This window comes from Oncorhynchus tshawytscha, linkage group LG12 (genome assembly GCF_018296145.1).
Source record: "Oncorhynchus tshawytscha isolate Ot180627B linkage group LG12, Otsh_v2.0, whole genome shotgun sequence".
Lineage (NCBI taxonomy): Eukaryota > Metazoa > Chordata > Actinopteri > Salmoniformes > Salmonidae > Oncorhynchus > Oncorhynchus tshawytscha.
In genome coordinates, this window is record NC_056440.1 from 69,000,199 (window position 1) to 69,018,935 (window position 18,737).

The 18,737-nt window shown below is 38.5% G+C and overlaps 1 protein-coding gene and 1 long non-coding RNA gene across 9 annotated transcripts in view; both read left to right on the plus strand.

Annotated features, from left to right (window-relative positions):
• The window catches only part of LOC112249280 (pleckstrin homology domain-containing family A member 7), a 152,088-nt gene extending 146,814 nt beyond the window's left edge, over nt 1–5,274 (plus strand). For 7 of the 8 annotated variants that reach the window (XM_042330987.1, XM_042330988.1, XM_042330989.1 and 4 more), the window contains 2 exons: nt 1,079–1,265; nt 4,557–5,274. In XM_042330987.1, the coding sequence (XP_042186921.1) occupies nt 1,079–1,251 (173 nt within the window). In that variant the 3' untranslated portion in view covers nt 1,252–1,265; nt 4,557–5,274. The remainder of the gene's footprint in view (nt 1–1,078; nt 1,266–4,556) is intronic. The other variant, XM_042330991.1, reaches the window with a different exon arrangement.
• A 9,754-nt stretch (nt 5,275–15,028) lies between these two features.
• Nucleotides 15,029–18,737, plus strand: part of LOC112249285 — a 40,173-nt gene continuing 36,464 nt past the window's right edge. Inside the window, exons 1-2 of the long non-coding RNA XR_002953337.2 lie at nt 15,029–15,370; nt 18,062–18,170. This is a non-coding gene — a long non-coding RNA (uncharacterized LOC112249285). The remainder of the gene's footprint in view (nt 15,371–18,061; nt 18,171–18,737) is intronic.

The following is an 18,737-nucleotide window of genomic DNA, read 5'->3' on the forward strand; positions in this document are numbered from 1 at the left end:
CTAGGAAGAAACCTAGTGAGGAACCAGACTATGAGGGGTGGCCTGTCCTCTTCTGGCTGTGCCGGGTGGAGATTATAACAGAACATGGCCAAGATGTTCAAATGTTCATAAATGACCAGCATGGTCAAATAATAATAATCACAGGCAGAACAGTTGAAACTGGAGTAGCAGCACGGCCAGGTGGGCTGGGGACAGCAAGGAGTCATCATGTCAGGTAGTCCTGAGGCATGGTCCTTAGGGCTCAGGTCCTTCGAGAGAAAGAAAAAGAGAAAAAAAGAGAGAAAGAGAGAATTAGAGAGAGCATACTTAAATTCACACAGGACACCGGATATGACAGGAGAAGTACTCCAGATATAACAAACTGACCCTAGCCCCCCGACACATAAACTACTACAGCATAAATACAGCATAAATACTGGAGGCTGAGACAGGAGGGGTCAGGAGACACTGGCCCCATCCGATGACACCCCCGGACAGGGCCAAACAGGAAGGATATAACCCCACCCACTTTGCCAAAGCACAGCCCCCACAACACTAGAGGGATATCTTCAACAACCAACTTACCATCCTGAGACAAGGCCGAGTATAGCCCACAAAGATCTCCGCCACGGCACAACCCAAGGGGGAGGCGCCAACACACATGTGGGGTGTCTCAGTCTTATCCCTGTGTTGTAGTATTGTTGGCGAAGATGTAATACTGTATATTTTGTCTTTGTATCTATTATAGACCTGTTTGGGTAAGGGATCCTTAGTGGAGTGTCTCTCTGTTTTCCTCAGCAGCATATTGTCACCATTCTGAATGTCTACACCATTCATATGTTCTTCTGAAATATCAATACAGAAATACTGGACAATTATGGTTGCGATTTGACACAATTACAACCATGGTCTTGAATTCGAGTCACATTTTTCTGGTCGCCCCCCTCCCAAGTCTTGGTTTTGAATCGGTCTCTCTTTAGGTGGTCTCGAACACAATACTGCCTTTGGATTTGTCAGTGCTGCTCCTAATGTGACTAATATCCTGTTCTCCTCTTCCTCTCTGTCTTCCTCTTCTTCTTCTTCTGTATCTACTTCTCAGTAGCACCACTGCACCCTAACATCCCCACTGTCCCTCCACCACCTCCTCCTCCTCCACCTCCTCCTCTTCCTCCTGTCTCTCAGGCACCTCCCCCTCCTCCTCCACCTCCTGTCTCTCAGGCACCTCCCCCTCCTCCTCCTCTAAGCAACGGATTTCACTTCTCGTTTGTCTAATCAGAGAAAACAAAGTAAGGACTAACAGCATGCTAATGGGATTGAGGCTTCACTAATTCTCCCTAACATGGGTGCTGCTTCACACCTCTCTGTCTGCATGATCACCGCACTGTTGTAATTCGGAAGGTAGTAGATCACCCCTCTCGTTACCGTCAGCATACCTACACATCTGCAGGCAGCCAGCTAATCTTAATGTGCTAATTGTCTGTAAATTGTTATTGTAACTTTATCTAAAATGTGTGTTGGGCAGGGTAAGGGGGCATCAAATGCCACTAGCTACGTGAGCATTGTGTGCAATTAACAAAGAAATGAGACACCTTTTGCTTCAGCACCTTGACAGTGGAACAAGTGTTCACAGCTGCATTCCACAACACCAATTATCCCACCATCTGTAGACTGCTAACAGTATTCACCAAAACATGTAGAACCGGGAGAAAAATAAAAGTGACACTATTTTTAATGTGCAAACACATTGGGACTGATCATGATACTGTGTGAGTGTGTCCAGTTAACTTTGGCCTGTGGCACTCTCAGGCTCTCTACTGTACTGGCTCAATCATGCACCATCTGTTGGCTATCCTTGACGACTAACCCGATCCCCTTCCTTATCCATGGCACTCTGCAATATGTGTGGGACTGTGTGCATGTCTTTGTGTATATTTGGTGTCTTCCACCTTTTTGGTGTCTGTCACCAACTCTGTCCTGTTTCCTTCCTCATCCATGTGTGCTGCTCAGCTGAAAGGGTCGGGGTCAGAGGTTATGATGTGTGGACATTTGGAAATGCCCAAATAACACCTTATTCCCTATTTAGTGCACTACTTTTGACCATGACCCATAGGACCTACAGTGGGGTAAAAAGGTATTTAGTCAGCCACCAATTGTGCATGTTCTCCCACTTAAAAAGATGAGAGAGGCCTGTAATTGTCATCATAGGTACACTTCAACTATGACAGACAAAATGAGAAAAAAGATCCAGAAAATCACATTGTAGGATTTTTAATGAATTTATTTGCAAATTATGGTGGAAAATAAGTATTTGGTCAATAACAAAAGTTCCTCAATACTTTGTTATATACCCTTTGTTGGCAATGACAGAGGTCAAACGTTTTCTGTAAGTCTTCACAAGGTTTTCACACACTGTTGCTGGTATTTTGGCCCATTCCTCCATGCAGATCTCTTCTAGAGCAGTGATGTTTTGGGACTGTTGCTAGGCAACACGAACTTTCAACTCCCTCCAAAGATTTTCTATGGGGTTGAGATCTGGAGACTGGCTAGGCCACTCCAGGAACTTGAAATGCTTCTTACGAAGCCACTCCTTCGTTGCCCGGGCAGTGTGTTTGGGATCATTGTCATGCTGAAAGACCCAGCCACGTTTCATCTTCAATGCCCTTGCTGGTGGGAGGATGTTTTCACTCAAAATCTCACGATACATGGCCCCATTAATTCTTTCCTTTACATGGATCAGTCGTCCTGGTCCCTTTGCAGAAAAACAGCCCCAAAGCATGATGTTTCCACCCCCATGCTTCACAGTAGGTATGGTGTTCTTTGGATGCAACTCAGCATTCTTTGTCCTCCAAACACAACGAGTTGAGTTTTTACCAAAAAGTTATATTTTGGTGTCATATGGTCAGATGAAATTCTCCCAATCTTCTTCTGGATCATCCAAATGCTCTCTAGCAAACTTCAGACGGGCCTGGACATGTACTGGCTTAAGCAGGGGGACACGTCTGGCACTGCAGAATTTGAGTCCCTGGCGGCGTAGTGTGTTACTGATGGTAGGCTTTGTTACTTTGGTCCCAGCTCTCTGCAGGTCATTCACTAGGTCCCCCCGTGTGGTTCTGGGATTTTTGCTCACCATTCTTGTGCTCATTTTGACCCCACGGGGTGAGATCTTGCATGGAGCCCCAGATCGAGGGAGATTATCAGTGGTCTTGTATGTCTTCCATTTCCTAATAATTGCTCCCACAGTTGATTTCTTCAAACCAAGCTGCTTACCTATTGCAGATTCAGTCTTCCCAGCCTGGTGCAGGTCTACAATTGTGTTTCTGGTGTCCTTTGACAGCTCTTTGGTCTTGGCCATAGTGGAGTTTGGAGTGTGACTGTTTGAGGTTGTGGACAGGTGTCTTTTATACTGATAACAAGTTCAAACAGGTGCCATTAATACAGGTAACGAGTGGAGGACAGAGGAGCCTTTTAAAGAAGAAGTTACAGGTCTGTGAGAGCCAGAAATCTTGCTTGTTTGTAGGTGACCAAATACTTATTTTCCACCATAATTTGCAAATAAATGTATTAAAAATCCTACAATGTGATTTTCTGGATTTTCTTTTCTAATTTTGTCTGTCATAGTTGAAGTGTACCTATGATGAAAATTACAGGCCTCTCTCATCTTTTTAAGTGGGAGAACTTGCACAATTGGTGGCTGACTAAATACTTTTTTGCCCCACTGTATGTAGTGAATAGGATGCTATTTGGGATGCAGACAATGTGTTTGGAGATGGTTCAGTATGCACAGCCAAGCCTAAAATCTGCACTTACATACATATATCTTTGGAAATGAAATAGTTATAGAGTAAACGACAGCTATGTTTGTTACCAAAGGATACCTAAAGATACAGCTCCTGTATGTGTTCTAAACTAAACAAACGGTGTTCGCTGAATCAGTCTCTCACACAGTATGATGTTGTTGTATGACTGTTGTTTTCACCGCTTGGTTTAACAGTACACTGTAGCAATTCATTCAGTTGCTTCAAGTTTGTTGTGAGTTGAGTTTGAGGGCAATAAATGACTCAAAATTCTTCTACTGTGTGACATGTTGTACAGAAAGACAGAGCGCAGAGAATGTTTACCAGTTCACCATGTAAGATACAATGATTCATTCATTCCATATGTGGTGTATGGTTGGGTATTTTGGGTTTTGTCTTTCTTGCTTTCAAAAAAGCTGGTTTTCTCATGGTTTCCTATGAGACTAATATTCCATTTTAAAGATCTGGTGTGTTGTATGATGCACTTTATGTTGTGGTGAGTTCTGCTGCATCATCTTCATTGTGGCTGGGATGCGTTTAGGTTAATAACCTTTACCCATGTACTGTACTTTGGTATTCAATAAGACCATGGTATTTGATTTATAAAATATATATATATATATACTTCTATTTTACTAGCCTAAAATTCTGTTAATACTGTTTGATTGAATCCCAGCTAAGAATGTATTCTTCATTTCCTCCCATTCTTTCATTCTGCTTGGTTTTCTAGAATTTCTCAGTCTTCCTAAACTAACTTGATGTGTTTTGTTGATTTTCCCTCAGCCAATGCGCTTTCTGGACACTGAGGTGCTGTTCCATGATGACAATACAACCTGGATTCTTGAGGAAAGAAAGACTTTGTTTGGTGCTGACGGTTACACTGTTATACAGTAGATGAGTGTTAGTGAACATTTAACCTGCCCTCAGTAGCACGCAGCAGGACTTACTCACTGATGCATTTTTAGGAGCTAAAATGAAGTAACTATTTTCTTAAGAAAAGGTATGTCTGCCGTGAAAGCTGCTGTGCATATTAACTTTGGAAGTGTCTAACATATGTTAATCCTATAATAGAAAATGTTTTATACATGTTATTGCACTTTTAGCATTATACTGTAGAACTGAAAGAGATATTTTCAAGGTGAGAAGGTTTTGTCTTGCTGTGTGATCTGAATTTGGAGGGAACTTGTATTTGTTTTTTTTAAGTTAATGAGAGTATTCACCAACTGGAAGGTTGATATGAACATGATAAGGTACTGAACATGTGTCATGTTGATTGTATTTTTGTCAAAACTCAGACGATATTCTTACACCAAATCACTTGAAATGTCATTTGTGTTTGTATCTAGCACTGCCAGTCTCTTAATGGCTTGCCAAATGGATTTTTATTTTTGCTTACAACATTGGGAGGAGAATAACATTGAACATAATATTTTCTGGATGGCTTAGGCAGGTTGCACAATGATACTTATTAAAAATGTAAATATTAAAGATATTAACATGACGTTTGCCTCATCAAATGTTTTGTCTTCAGACAACAAACTCATGCAGTAATAATAGTTTTAAAATGATAATGATATACTGAGGTATTCAGAGAATGTGAACCCCCAAAACTCTTTGGTCTTATAGCCTATTGTACTGTATTTAATTTAAATCATATGTTATTGCGTCAGTTTAATAATTGTACTATTCTGTGGATGACAGTTGAATAATATGGTTGACTGTGATGGAATCTTCAAACCCCTTTATCTTGTGCCAGTTCTGATAACCTTCTCTCCATGCTGACCAAAAAGTACAAAATGTACCCTCATCACAGCTCCAAGGATTCTTTTTGAACATTCCTATTGATTGCTTTGCCCTGTTACATTTCATTCTATTATCTGAGAAGGGAATCCAACTTTACAGGCTCAAACCAAATGAGGCAAACTTTCAATACAAAAAACCTTGAAATGTTTCTTTAGTTCAAAGCTTCTCCTTCTTAAAGGGTATTTTTTATTCTGTGTCTACATTTTCAACTGGGAAGGTGGGTAGTAATAACAGTGGTGTATCTGAAGCATAGAATTTATATATTTAAGTGAAAGATCTTTTACTTTGTAAAAGAAACCTCTTGAGATGAACATGGCATTGAACTTATGAATCAAAGATGATGGAATTATGAATCTAAGCTTTTTGCAAGTTAATTTTTCACATGTTCTGTAAATGGAAGGTCAGCTATATAAAAGTCATGGCTAGAACCAATTGCAATTGTCTGTCAGTCCTATACATACTTCTACAGTTCAACATATTTGTATAGCATATTCTGCTATCTTGCTTATAGGCTAGGCTCCTTTGTCTGGTGGACCAGTAAACTGCTCTTCCCTCCCTTGTGAGGTCTTTATCTTTAATTGGAGAGTAATTACATACACTTGTCTGCATCATGGTACTCTTTGAAAACACCTGTGAGAGGGGATGCACCTCCCAGAGCTCCACAGTGGGATCTGCCACATCTCCTCTCTCTCCATGCCATCTCGAGGAGTGGGAGTGTGGGCCCCAGAGTGCCTGCTAGTCCTGGTGGGTATAAGACCCATCACATCCGCTATTCTGCTTATTTTGCAATAAATGGGCTGTTTTTTTCCTCCTCCTGCAGAAATTCACCCAAGACCATCCACTGAGGATTGTGGCATTTCCATTTATTGACGTTTGGCTGCTGGTTCATATACATTTGTTATGCTATGCTCTGGACTTCAAAGAGAATGAAATAGAGCATATTATGCTAATTCTGTCTTGTTCTGTTCAACGTAATCAAGGCCTCACACTTTAATCCTTTACAAAATGTTCCTCACTGACTCTTAGAAGAGGTTTTCAAATGTACATGAATAGAAAAAGGAATTCCTGACTTTCCCAGATGACTCCAAAAACCCGTAGCTGAGCACTTGGTGGGGGGGGACAACCTTTTATTTTGAAATTATAAATGATTTCAGAACTTGATATGAAATCCAGAGTAAACAACTGTGAAAAACAGTGAAGGTTTCTCTTCCCACATGATTGTAACAGGGTGGAACTGTTTGTTGGTAGACATGCCCCATGTTAACCCTTGCCAGTCCCAGGTATAGCATGTTTCAATTTAGGGCATGGCCCTGGGTATTTAAGCTTGAATGTTTGTGTTATTCACAATATTCCATGACCACTAGAAGGCTGACGTGTGCAGGGAGAATGGTCTAGTAGTGAAAGTCCAGTCAGTGTCTCTATTAGACACCATAAGAATCCTGACTGGACTCTGACTGGACATGAGCTGAACCAAAGGATCCAACACAAAAGGTACTTTTGATTCTAAAATGGTATTTTATGCTCTTTTATCATCTCAAGATCAATATACATGCTTTAATAAGGGATGGGCTGGTGTTCAATTATTGAACAGTTAAGACTGATTTAATATTCTCTCCCAACAGACTGTACATGCCTACATTCTATCAAAATAATCAAATAGACCAGTAACTTTTTAAGACTGATATTTATTGGTAAGTACATTGTCTCATTCTCGCTCAGTTTATTGCAATACAACTTATTCGATGGTTAAAACAATGTACTTGTACTTCAGCACAGCCTTTCTTTCAGGGTAGACATATACACTTTCTTCAGAAAGTATAAACACCCCTAGACTTTTTCCACATTTTGTTGTCTTACAGCCTGAATTTAAAATGGATTAAATTGAGATTTGTTGTCACTGGCCTAAACACAATACCCCATAATGTCAATGTGGAATTATGTTTTTAGACAAAAATGGAAAGCTGAAATGTCTTGAGTCAATAAGTATTCAACCCCTTTGTTATGGCAAGCCTAAATCATTGCAGGAGTAAAAATGTGCTTAACAGGTCAACTAATAAGTTGCATGGACTCACTCTGTGTGCCATAATAGTGTTTAACATGATTTTTGAATGACCACCTCACCTCTGTACCCCACACATACAATTATCTGTAAGGTCCCTCAGTCAAGCAGTGAATTCCAAACAGAGATTCAACTACAAAGACCTGGGAGGTCTTCCAATGCCTCACAAAGAAGGGCACCTATTTGTAGATGGGAGAGAGAAAAAATTGACGTTGATTATCCCTTTGAGGATGGTGAAGTTATGAATTACATTTTGGATGGTGTTTCAATACACACAGTTACTTCAAAGATACAGAATGGAGCTAAGCAGAGGCAAAATCCTAGTGGAATAGTCTGCTTTCCACCAGACACTGGGAGATGGATTCACCTTCCAGCAGGACAATAACCTAAAACACAAATCTACACTGGAGTTTCTTACCAAGAAGACAGGGAATGTTCCTGAGTTGCCGAGTTACAGTTTTGACTGAAATCTACTTGAAAATCTATGGCAAGACCTGAAAATGTTTTTCTAGCAATGATCAATCACCAATTTGACAGAGCTTGAAGAATTTGAAAAGAATAATGGGTAAATGTTGCACAATCTATGTGTGGAAAGACCTTAGAGACTTACCCAGAAAGAGTGCTTCTACAAAGTATTGACTCAGGGGTGTGAATACTTATGAATAATGAGATATATCTGTATTTCATTTTCAATAAATGTGCAAACATTTATAAAAATATGTTTTCATATTGTCATTATGGTGTATGGTGTGTAGATGGGAGATTTTCTTTAATGTTAATCCAGTTTGAATTCATGCTGTAACAAAACAATATGTGGAATAAGTCAAGGGGTACGAATACTTCTGAAGGCCCTGTAAATACGGTATATGATAACAGGTTTATGTGAACACAGTTGTTCTACCCTATAAATGATTGATTATGAATGTTTAAAAAATGCTGTGTTAAAGAAAACAATGAATTGCTCTCATGTTCCTTAAACGGCTTGCATTTACAATACCTACAATGAATTGGGCTTTTTGTGTACATGAATGAAGCAGATGCCCTTGGGCTTCCTCTTTGATCCAGCAGCAGCTCAAACTTTGTCTGCCTCTTAGCAACACATTTCACTTCAAATTAAGGCACAACTCTGTCTACAAGCACCAAAGAAAAAACCTGCACTGTGCTGAAATGTTTTGCAGTGTTGGTTATTGGTACAAGTATGTGTTGTGCAGATGTGTGCCATCTTCAGGCCCTTTTCATCCTCTACAAAGCAAGCATTATGATGATGACGAGAACACACCCTCACCATGAAGACTGAACATTTCCTAGTGTTTTAATAATTGAATACCTGGGTATTGGTTACTGCTTCTGTGTAAAGGGCTCTGTTTTACAACTTTTCATATCATGCCATAGTTGAGATCTCATTCCACCATTTCATCTGCAGCAGTTAATTGTTCAGTCATTGAGTGTTTGTGTGTTTGTTAAGGTATTGTAAGCCTTTGACTTTTAGTGAACCTTTTTATGTGAGGGGCAACAACCTACATTTTCACTCTGCTGATCACTGACGGAAGACACACTGCTAACATGTAAGAATCTCACGCATTTTTCAACCCTCTTCAAGCCTTACCCTGAGCTAGCAACATGCATTAGTGGAGTCTGTGCAGATAGTAATGAACTGGTAATTACGTAGTTCAATACAGAATTATGACGTCCATATCATTATGTAATTAGACAAAGCATGTAGATTCCCTTATTTAAAAAGGATTCATTAGTCATTCCCTGTTAACCTAAAAGGAAATATTAGATCCTGACTAAACTTTGAGGAAATTTGGAGTTACAAGTAAGAGATTTGGGTCAGCTAATGAGAACAGAGTGTCCCACTTTACAGGTCCAATTGGGAGAAGGAGGATTTGCATGTATGCAAATGTTGTTTGAGTTAATTACATAACTTGGCATTCATTAATAATGAAGTATGGTGGATGTCGGGCCTTTATGCCTGGTTCATGTCCAGATTGTGGAGCATTCATTGAGTGTGTCAGTTTGTGAAAGCAATAGAGCACCCACCAGCACTCCATCAATAATGCCAGTTTACAGACGGGTCATCATACATGATGCTCTGGAAATATGGGAATTGATTCGACCTTTCTGACCTTCCTCTTTTGGTATCTGGAGTCAAATAAATTAGCAGTACCCTATTTAGTATGTGCCAAGTCAAATAACATTGATACATGTATCAAATGGTCTTATTTTTGCTGTATAGCTAAGGTATGATATTACCTTAAGAGCTAACTGTATGTAGGCCTATGAAACATTATTGAACATTATAAACCGAGTAGTTTCGGTCCTGGATTCTGATTGGCCAAAAACAGCATTTCAGCTGTGTATACAGTCTCAGACAATATACCACGGATATGAGGCAAAAATACTTGTTTACTGTTCTATTTGTGTTGGAAACCAGTTTATAATAGCAATAAGGCACCTTGGGGGTTTGTGGTATATGGCCAATATACCACACCCCCTTGGGCCTTATTGCTTAATTTTCAACCTTGAGAATACATTTGAACCATGGAAAGTAGGCCTGTTAGCACTGTATATAAAGGAAAGCTTGTGAACACTCAACTTATGCAGGAAAGTGTTGACTCAACTTATGCAGGAAAGTGTTGACTCAACTTATGCAGGAAAGTGTTGACCTAAATAAATCATTATTGGAAAATAACCCCTATTTACACATTCCATGTGAGTGCATTTAACTCTTTTTAACACTTGAAGTTTCCTACATTTTTTAAAATATATTTTTTACAAACCGTCTGCTGGCAAGTTGTAGCAATGTTTTTTAGATTTATGTGTATTTTAAAGAATAATTTATTTTACAATCATTTGACAATTATCTGAATACTAACACAGTTGAGTGCAGTCAGTAGCCAGGATGTCAAATACTACATACCATAAACTTGCAATTAACTTTGACCAAGAATTACAAGGAATACTTGGCACACGTTAAAATGAACGTCCTCAGTCATGTTTACCATTGTCAACTTCAACCTGTTAGCCATTCCTTTACTGAGATAAAACCCTATCTTGTTGACAGCTCCCAAAGGATCAAGACCTCAACTTGAAAAGGGCCTATGTTCAGTGCAGAGCATTATGATCAAATATGTTGCACACATGTCCCTCCCATGAAGCTATTATCTATAATTAAAATGTTTCTAAAGTCTTGCCACCAACACAAAACGTCATAATGAATTGGTTTTCCGACCACCAACAGTTAATTGATCCCTTCTTGTTTCCTGACACATAATATGTTGCAGTTTGTTATGTTCTGTTCTTTATGGCTCCTCTGCAATGCACACCATCATTTGCTTTGTCATTTTATTGATCTCACAAATGTTGTGTTAATTGTTCAAAAGCTTACAGTTTAGACCTTATGGTCCGGGTTTCCTTTTCATCTATTGCTTTACTACAAAGGGACATGCCATTTTGACTCTGACAGTATGTGAAAATCATATCCATTGTCTTTGCACATTTCTTAGAATAAATTATTCTATCACTGATCTGAATTGAAACCCTTTTTTCTCAACTTCTGTTGCAGTCATTTGTTTCCTGGATGATGTCATATGGAGGAGGCTTCCACACCTTTTCAGGAGCCCCTATAATCATGTATGATTTAAAAAGATACTGCCATGAAGCAAACTCCGACATGAAGCTGACATGTATGTAACGTTGTTGAATGGCTCTGGTGCTAAACCCAACAAATCACATGGCAACCCCCTCATATCCTCTGACAGAATAGTGTTCTCTAATTAACCATGCAGAACAGGAGAAGAACACATGTTAATTTAATGTAAGAAAAATGTTGATTTTCATGCACTCTCTTTTTCAAATATTAATAGGCTAGACTTCCATTTCAAGATGCATCAAAGTAGCTCAGGATATGCAAATGTGATGTATGCTGCTGCCTTACCCCAACCAGTTGGACTGACACAATCTCTCTCTTTATGCAGGCAGTTGCCTGGTTATGAGCACCGGAAGACTAAGAGCCAATAATCTGCACTTCCTTCAGTTCCTGCACTTCCTTCACAGAAAAAAATCATGTATCCATGTAATCAACAGTTAATCAATTATAAATTAATTGACGTATTCAAGAGTTGTAAATTATCAAATTAGTTGCATCTTATTATTATAGTTATCTCCATAGCCATATCTGGCCATATTTAGAACACTAATTAGCACAGTGAACCAAAAAAACATGTTAAGCCACATTCAATGAGACCAAATTATGGTGTAAATGTTCATCGTGTTACTGTAAGCTTTTTAGGCTGACAAATTGTAACTATTATTTATTTAGTATATTGAATTGCGTTGTTTTAGTAGCTTGGAGTTGAATTCAAAACGGCATCAACTAATTTGTCTACCTCAAACCATGTCTTGCCTCTCTGTGTTTCAAATTAAGTTTAGTTACTGTGTTTCATAAGCGAGAAGGACGAGGAAATTCCCAAAGTCACCGAAAGGTGGCGTATGAGTCACGTCTAACAAGTACGCTTAACTGCTCTTTGAATGGTTCTAGCTTACCTTTCTACTGTTAAATAAATGAAACACGAAAATACAAAATGTTACATGAAATGTCAGTAAGAACTTTAGTTAATGAATTAATGATTAAACACATTGCTCTCAGCAATATGCATCGCACACGTCAATTTTTCATAATCAAAAATACAATAGGCCTTTTGATTTCAACACAGTGTAGGCCTATGTACAATATGACTTTACGAATAGTTACAGTGCTAAGATATGTTTAAATTGTCTTTAACATTAACCACACTGAAATTCTAACTAATTGAAAGAACACAGTTGAATTTTGTACCTCAGAGGGAAATCCAAAATGTACCAATATCCTTGTTTTTCAAATTTGAGGAATCTCTTGCCTGCATCGTCATTGAAGAGCAATGCATTTCTTCGTTCTCGTTTAAGATCCAGTAGAAAATCCACGCAAAGTCTCCTTGGACCATTTTATAATAAAACAACTGTTTTCCATCATTACTAGTACTTTACACTCCTTTGTTCCTGTAGAACTTATCAATATAAAAAATATATCAAATGAAACAATACCTGAGTATTCTGCTCCAGGTGTTTTGGGGAGCTTGGTGAGCATTAGTTTTTTTCATTTGCGAAGATGAACTGGTTTGACTTATACATTTATATTTCAGAACAAAAGGAGACAACGCACTTATTGTGAGGAAAAGTTTGCAGTGCGTTAGGTTTGCTGTCTTAAACGTAATGCTCCAAATGAATAATAAAATGATGTGACGTATGGATATGATTTTCTCTTGAACAAAAGGAATGTGAAAATGTGAAAATGAAAGACAGAGAAGAGCCAGAGCAGATGCGAGGAGATTTGTGAAGGGGCTGTGTTCTCTCTCTCTCTCTTTCTCTCTCTCGCTCTCTATTTCCCACGTCTTCTCCTCCCCTCTTTTTATCCCTATGTGACTCTTCAGTTAACAAACAGTATTTCCTACTGCTTCTGTCCCTGTCATTGTAAGTACAACATTGTCTTATTTACCTATTGAATGAATGAGACTATTGTCCTGCTATTCTTGAAGGCGAGTGTTAAAGGTTTTCTCGTACTTTGTTTTGTCTGCCTATGCTGTGTATTACAAACTTTTTCCTTTACATGTTCAACAAGCTATCGCATTGTTCCTTATGTCATATTGTTGATGGGATTCATTTGAATTGATGATGGTGCGGAATAGTGATTCTGTTGAGTGTAGCTGAAGACAGCGCGTAACTCAAGTGCCTCTCAGTGTGCTGCAACCTGTGCTTACCTCTTACCTGTAGCCTGTATATCGCCCCGCGGTGGACCGTTACTTTTCTTCACTGTAGCCTACCTACCTTTACAGCTGACAAAGGTGTTGAACTATTATTCCCCAGAACAGTTGTCCATCTAATATCGAGCTATATAGCCTACTGTTGAAAAATGTTTGTTCTATATGTCGTTAATTATGTCCGCTAGAGTTTGGTCAATACAGCCCATTGATGAAGGCTATGCATTTGTTTCTTGTCTTTTACGATTTTGAGGATACATAGCAGGCTACTGTAGAACTTTTGAGAAGTGATTTTACTCCTCTAATTTCAATGGAATGTAGCCTATAATAAATGCCAGGCATTCTATTTAAGCCTTTGAAATATTTTATATTGAATGTTCAAGGGGGCGGAAAACATTTACTTGGTAGGCCTAGTGACCCAAATATTATTTTGATATATAAAATGGCACCTAATTTACTTTTGAAAATGTAGCCTATTATATGTCAAGTAATAAGTAAGTGTTCTGGTGGGCTACCAATATATTTTTTTACATTTATGCTTCTCGATTTAAATACTTTTCTGAAACAAGTTGACCTAGCACTGGTTGTTTCAATCATTAATAACATGTTTTTTTGTTTGCATAAACTGAAGGCTATGTCAACCAAAACAAAACGTCAAAGTCTATAATCTATTGTGTGTATTGAAAAGACAATAGCACATCCAACTCTTAACGTTATGTGTACGCATCATAAGATGTTTTCTTATGAATATGAAGCCATGGGATAATCAATGACTTGCAGTAAATTATTTGTTTATTTTATCAAAGTGATATATTGAGTTATAAATAACACCATAAACCTTGCAGCTATTGATAATATTTTATACAGATCAGACGAATAGAAACAGGCGGGCTCCCTATTTGAGAGAGATTATCATTTTATATTTGAAATTATGGGTAATTTTGGGGGGGGGGGAAATACTTTATTAATTGCCTTTTGCTTTCCTGTATTAACTTATACTTCGTCTATATAACGCTTAAATGAACAATATAGGCGATAATGTATCAATGACTTCCTACTACATGACTGTTTTCGCCTATGCCAAATATCGTTTGTCATAAAGTGGTATGGTTGACACTCGAGTTCTTTACACCTCACTTCATATCAAAGCTTCTGTTGATCTGTTATAAAGGCCAGCAGTGTTATATTATAGGTACAGTATAACTAACCCCTAACCGAGTAGTTTTCTGTCTTCAACTCTGAAGTGCGTTTCTGGCATGTGTTGTTGATAAAATTGTTCCATTAATTTAGAGTAAGGCAAAAGACAAAAAATATTGCCTTAAATAGTCCACTTTACAGATAAATAGGACAATAACTCTTATTGGAGTTTGTTCAAGTGCAAATTATGTTGTCTCGACTTTCAATTGTGCTGCTGTGTAATAATCGGATATTTTTTTCAATTTAATCAAATCAAGAGCAAAATCTCCCTCTGTCTAATCACTCACTAAACTCTCTCTCTCTCTCTCTCTCTCTCTCTCTCTCTTTCGCATCTCTTGTCTGGGAGGGGGAGTCCTGCCTCTTTGCCTTCCTCAGATCAATGCCCTGGCCACTCTCTTTCTGATGTAGCACGACGGGAAATGCTTTGAATACTTGCGACATGGCCGCTCACATTGATTGCCAAGATTGACAGCTCTGCATCGTCTTCTCTTGTCTCTGAGAGAGAGGGAGATAAAGAGGATAGATAACAACAAAAGCTCCTTGCAGTTTTGACAATTAAACTTCATAGAAAGAACGGGATCCCCTCATATAGCCAGTGGGAACCACAGCAGACTTTAGTTCTCTTTCCTTTTCTCTACAGATAGTAATCGTTATGTTTTAACGTAATATAGCGTGAAACACACGACTCGGGATACGATACCGTTAGGACCTGCAGCTCTCTTTTCTCGACTGATCTGAAGGTAAAAACGTGCTTAGTTTTAACATGTTGTAATCGTGTTTTCATGTAAACTGCGTTATTTAGCCTGTTTTTGTTGGTACGTAACCGAGTTCGCTTCATTCGATGTCAATAGGGGTGTTAAAACTGTTTTCTCTCTCGTTTTTTTGTGAGGGGAATATGATAACATTCTTATTTATTGCTTCTCAATCGCGAGAGCCGCGGTAAACGCAATAACGAAAGCAGAGTACGTGAAAAGACAAGCGCAAGCGTTCTCTGGAATGGTTTGGATAGCTACTGTAACAATGATGCCCTGTTTTATTTACCGACACAGGAGACTTGTGTAATTTATAAGTTACATTCAATCGTGCGTCTCGAGGTATTGATATCAACAGCTCTATATTTCACCTGGATGAGCAGTTAGGCGACTGATTTAAGCAACATACAGCTAGGTAGGTTTGGAGTAGACTGTATTAATTACCCGCAACCCTTTTTTATTGCATTGTTGGTTCCACAAAGTCTTGTCGCGAAATTCAACTCTTAAAAAATACTCATCAAGTTATGTGTGTTTTGTTATGGTGTTGCTATCCGGATGCTCAATAACTTCCTCCTGTGGGACTGGGAGGCAATTGCACCTTTGTCCACAGAGCGGTACTATTCATTGACAATGACGTGCGCATTGCTCTAGGTCCCCTTCCATACCCTTCCTTTCTCCCTGATCTTTCTGGATGCAAGATTTACAAGTTTCTTCGAACTTGAGCATATGGTTTATTTAGTTGTCTTTCTTCAAAACTCTAAGTAATCTATATTCATAGTTCGACCTGAATTATAATTCAGTGTAAAACATTTATATTCGTAATTGTTTCCTATGTTGTAGGAGGTAGGGAATTCACTCTGCCTTAACTTTAACTGGAGGTCAGGCAAATCGATCTTAAAATAATGCATAAACCATCAATTAAATCCAACTACTCCTCGAAAGGCTATCCCATTTAGAGACGATATACACGGACAAGGCTTCCATACAAGCCTACAAAGCGCTGCTCTCGGACGGTTTTAGGGACTAACGTAAGTCATCTGGTGTAATTATTTTTGTCTCTTTTGCACTATTGTCTTTCCCTTTCATGGACAGGTGTGAATCTGGTTATAGATACATTGCAGATACTTGAATGCACAGGTTTAATTGTATGCTAAATATTCTAAATAATGACATTTTATTTGTTTCTAAGTGTTATAGATTGGATATAGTTTCCCTCATTTTTTGATTTTTTTTAACAATAACTTTTACCGCGTATTAGGCTATAATCAGATATTTAGCTATTTTCATGTCACACGTGGCTTTTGAAGGTACTTGAGATTTAGACAAAAAACACGATTGTATACGAAGGTAGTGGGAGGACAAATGCAACGCAGTTCGTGTGAACTGGTCTGTTGTGTGAAGATAGCCCATCATTTACAAGGTGTTTCCCAAAATAAGACACTCGCAGTCTCAGATAAACCCTTTTTTCGAACTTCTGCACAAGCAGTGATAACAATTTGAATAGAAACAGAGAAAGCAGACAATGGATAGCTTAGTTCTTAAAGTATGAGAGGAGGAATACAGAGGATATCTCTGTCACTGCAAATCTGGACTCTATAGCCTAATGTAGCCTAGACCTATTGCTACCGGGGAATATTCATATGCTCCTTTTTTTTTCTTAACTTTTGAAATAAATACAATAGGATTGCTGTGCCCACTCAGTAGGCGGAATCTGACACCTTCATTAAAGACAGCTTCACCTTTCTCCTATTTTACTTCCAAATAGTGTCCAGACCGTCAGAATAATCCGGTGTCTAATAATAAAATCATATTTTAAGTGAGAGAGGCTGCATGGGTGGGAAACAATCGTCCGTCTCGTTCCTCTGTTCGGGTGAAGTTGGTCTCGTAATGGTATTTTGTTTTGAACAGTTGTTGTTAGTTGAGAGTGCAAGTTCCCTCATAAGGTAAGGTGGCACCGGAGCCCAATGGAAGTCTAAATGGCACATTTATAATTAGACTGCCAATTCAGCACATTGTCCTGATTGCTATACAGGGACACTCGGCACTGTCTGGCTGCTCAATATGAGATAGTTTTTCCTCTGACGGACAGTTTAACACTGACTGTAACAAATTAGTGAGGAGCAAAGGAGTTCTGTTGATGGTTCACTGCACGGCTGTTTCAACTCGTATTTTATCAGGGAAATAAAAAATGACTCCGCGATTGCCAGGTCCCTTTTCTCTCCGTTTCTGCCCATCTTTGTTTATTTTTTACGCACTCTAAATACTATAAAAGAAACGTAGGATTAAGTCGCTCCACACTGCAAATAAACGGATGAAAGGAACATGACAATATAATATGAATAATATGGTAGATGTAATCGATTTTTATAATTGGAACTTACCAACGTTTTTGTACACATGCATTGACTACAGATAATATTTAAATTGACCTCTTGCTCTATGTGTTGCGCGTTGATTGTCAAGTACACAATGCTGTTATTGAAATCAAAGGTTATATTTATTAGGTCTATATTATCCAGGATTTTGGATTATTTGTTTAACTTTTAATACGATGATGAAAGTTGATTTAAATGCTTTATTAACCATTTTGGTGCACATTTTGCATTTTGATTCAGATTTATGGTTTGAAATCTCACCTATTGTAACATGTCATGTATTTCCTACTGTCTGATTTTTCAGGACTATCTGCACGTGGACTTCAGAGGAACTTGTGGTTTTGCGAGAGAGAAAAACATTTCCGAACTGGATCCGGCATAAAGATATCGACTCCCTGACGCATATGGTGCCAGTAAGTTCAGAGATTTAGAAGTGCATTTTGACATACCGAAACCGCATACTTCACAGCCTGTGCTCGGCGCTCTTTCACGGTGGCTCCCTTGTTTAAATAGATCCCCCATTCAATCCCAGATCAATAGAGTTGCATGTTGCGAGACGAATAAAAAAATTGGAAACCCATTTTCTGTCATTAAACCACCGTGAATGATGAGCAAAACAATAACAATATTTGTTTTATTATTAGAACAAATGTTGTCCTATTTAGTAGCCTAATACTGTTACGTTTACGTTTACGTTTTATAAATGTATTGTTTTCCTGAGGGTTAAATGTATTGCTTTTGATTAGACAGTGCTGAAATATTGTCATTATTGACAGCGCAATCTAGACCTGCAATGTGAGTTTATAATACACTTGACCACAATAGTGATCATATTTTGAAAAATATGTGTGAGCACAAAGCATATACAATGCTTGATTTTAGTTATTGAGTCTATGGAAATTATGTGGTTTTAGATCTCAGTAAGACAACATGCTGAAGGGGATGTTTTTTATTTCAAACCAGGCTATTGTTAGTTTATA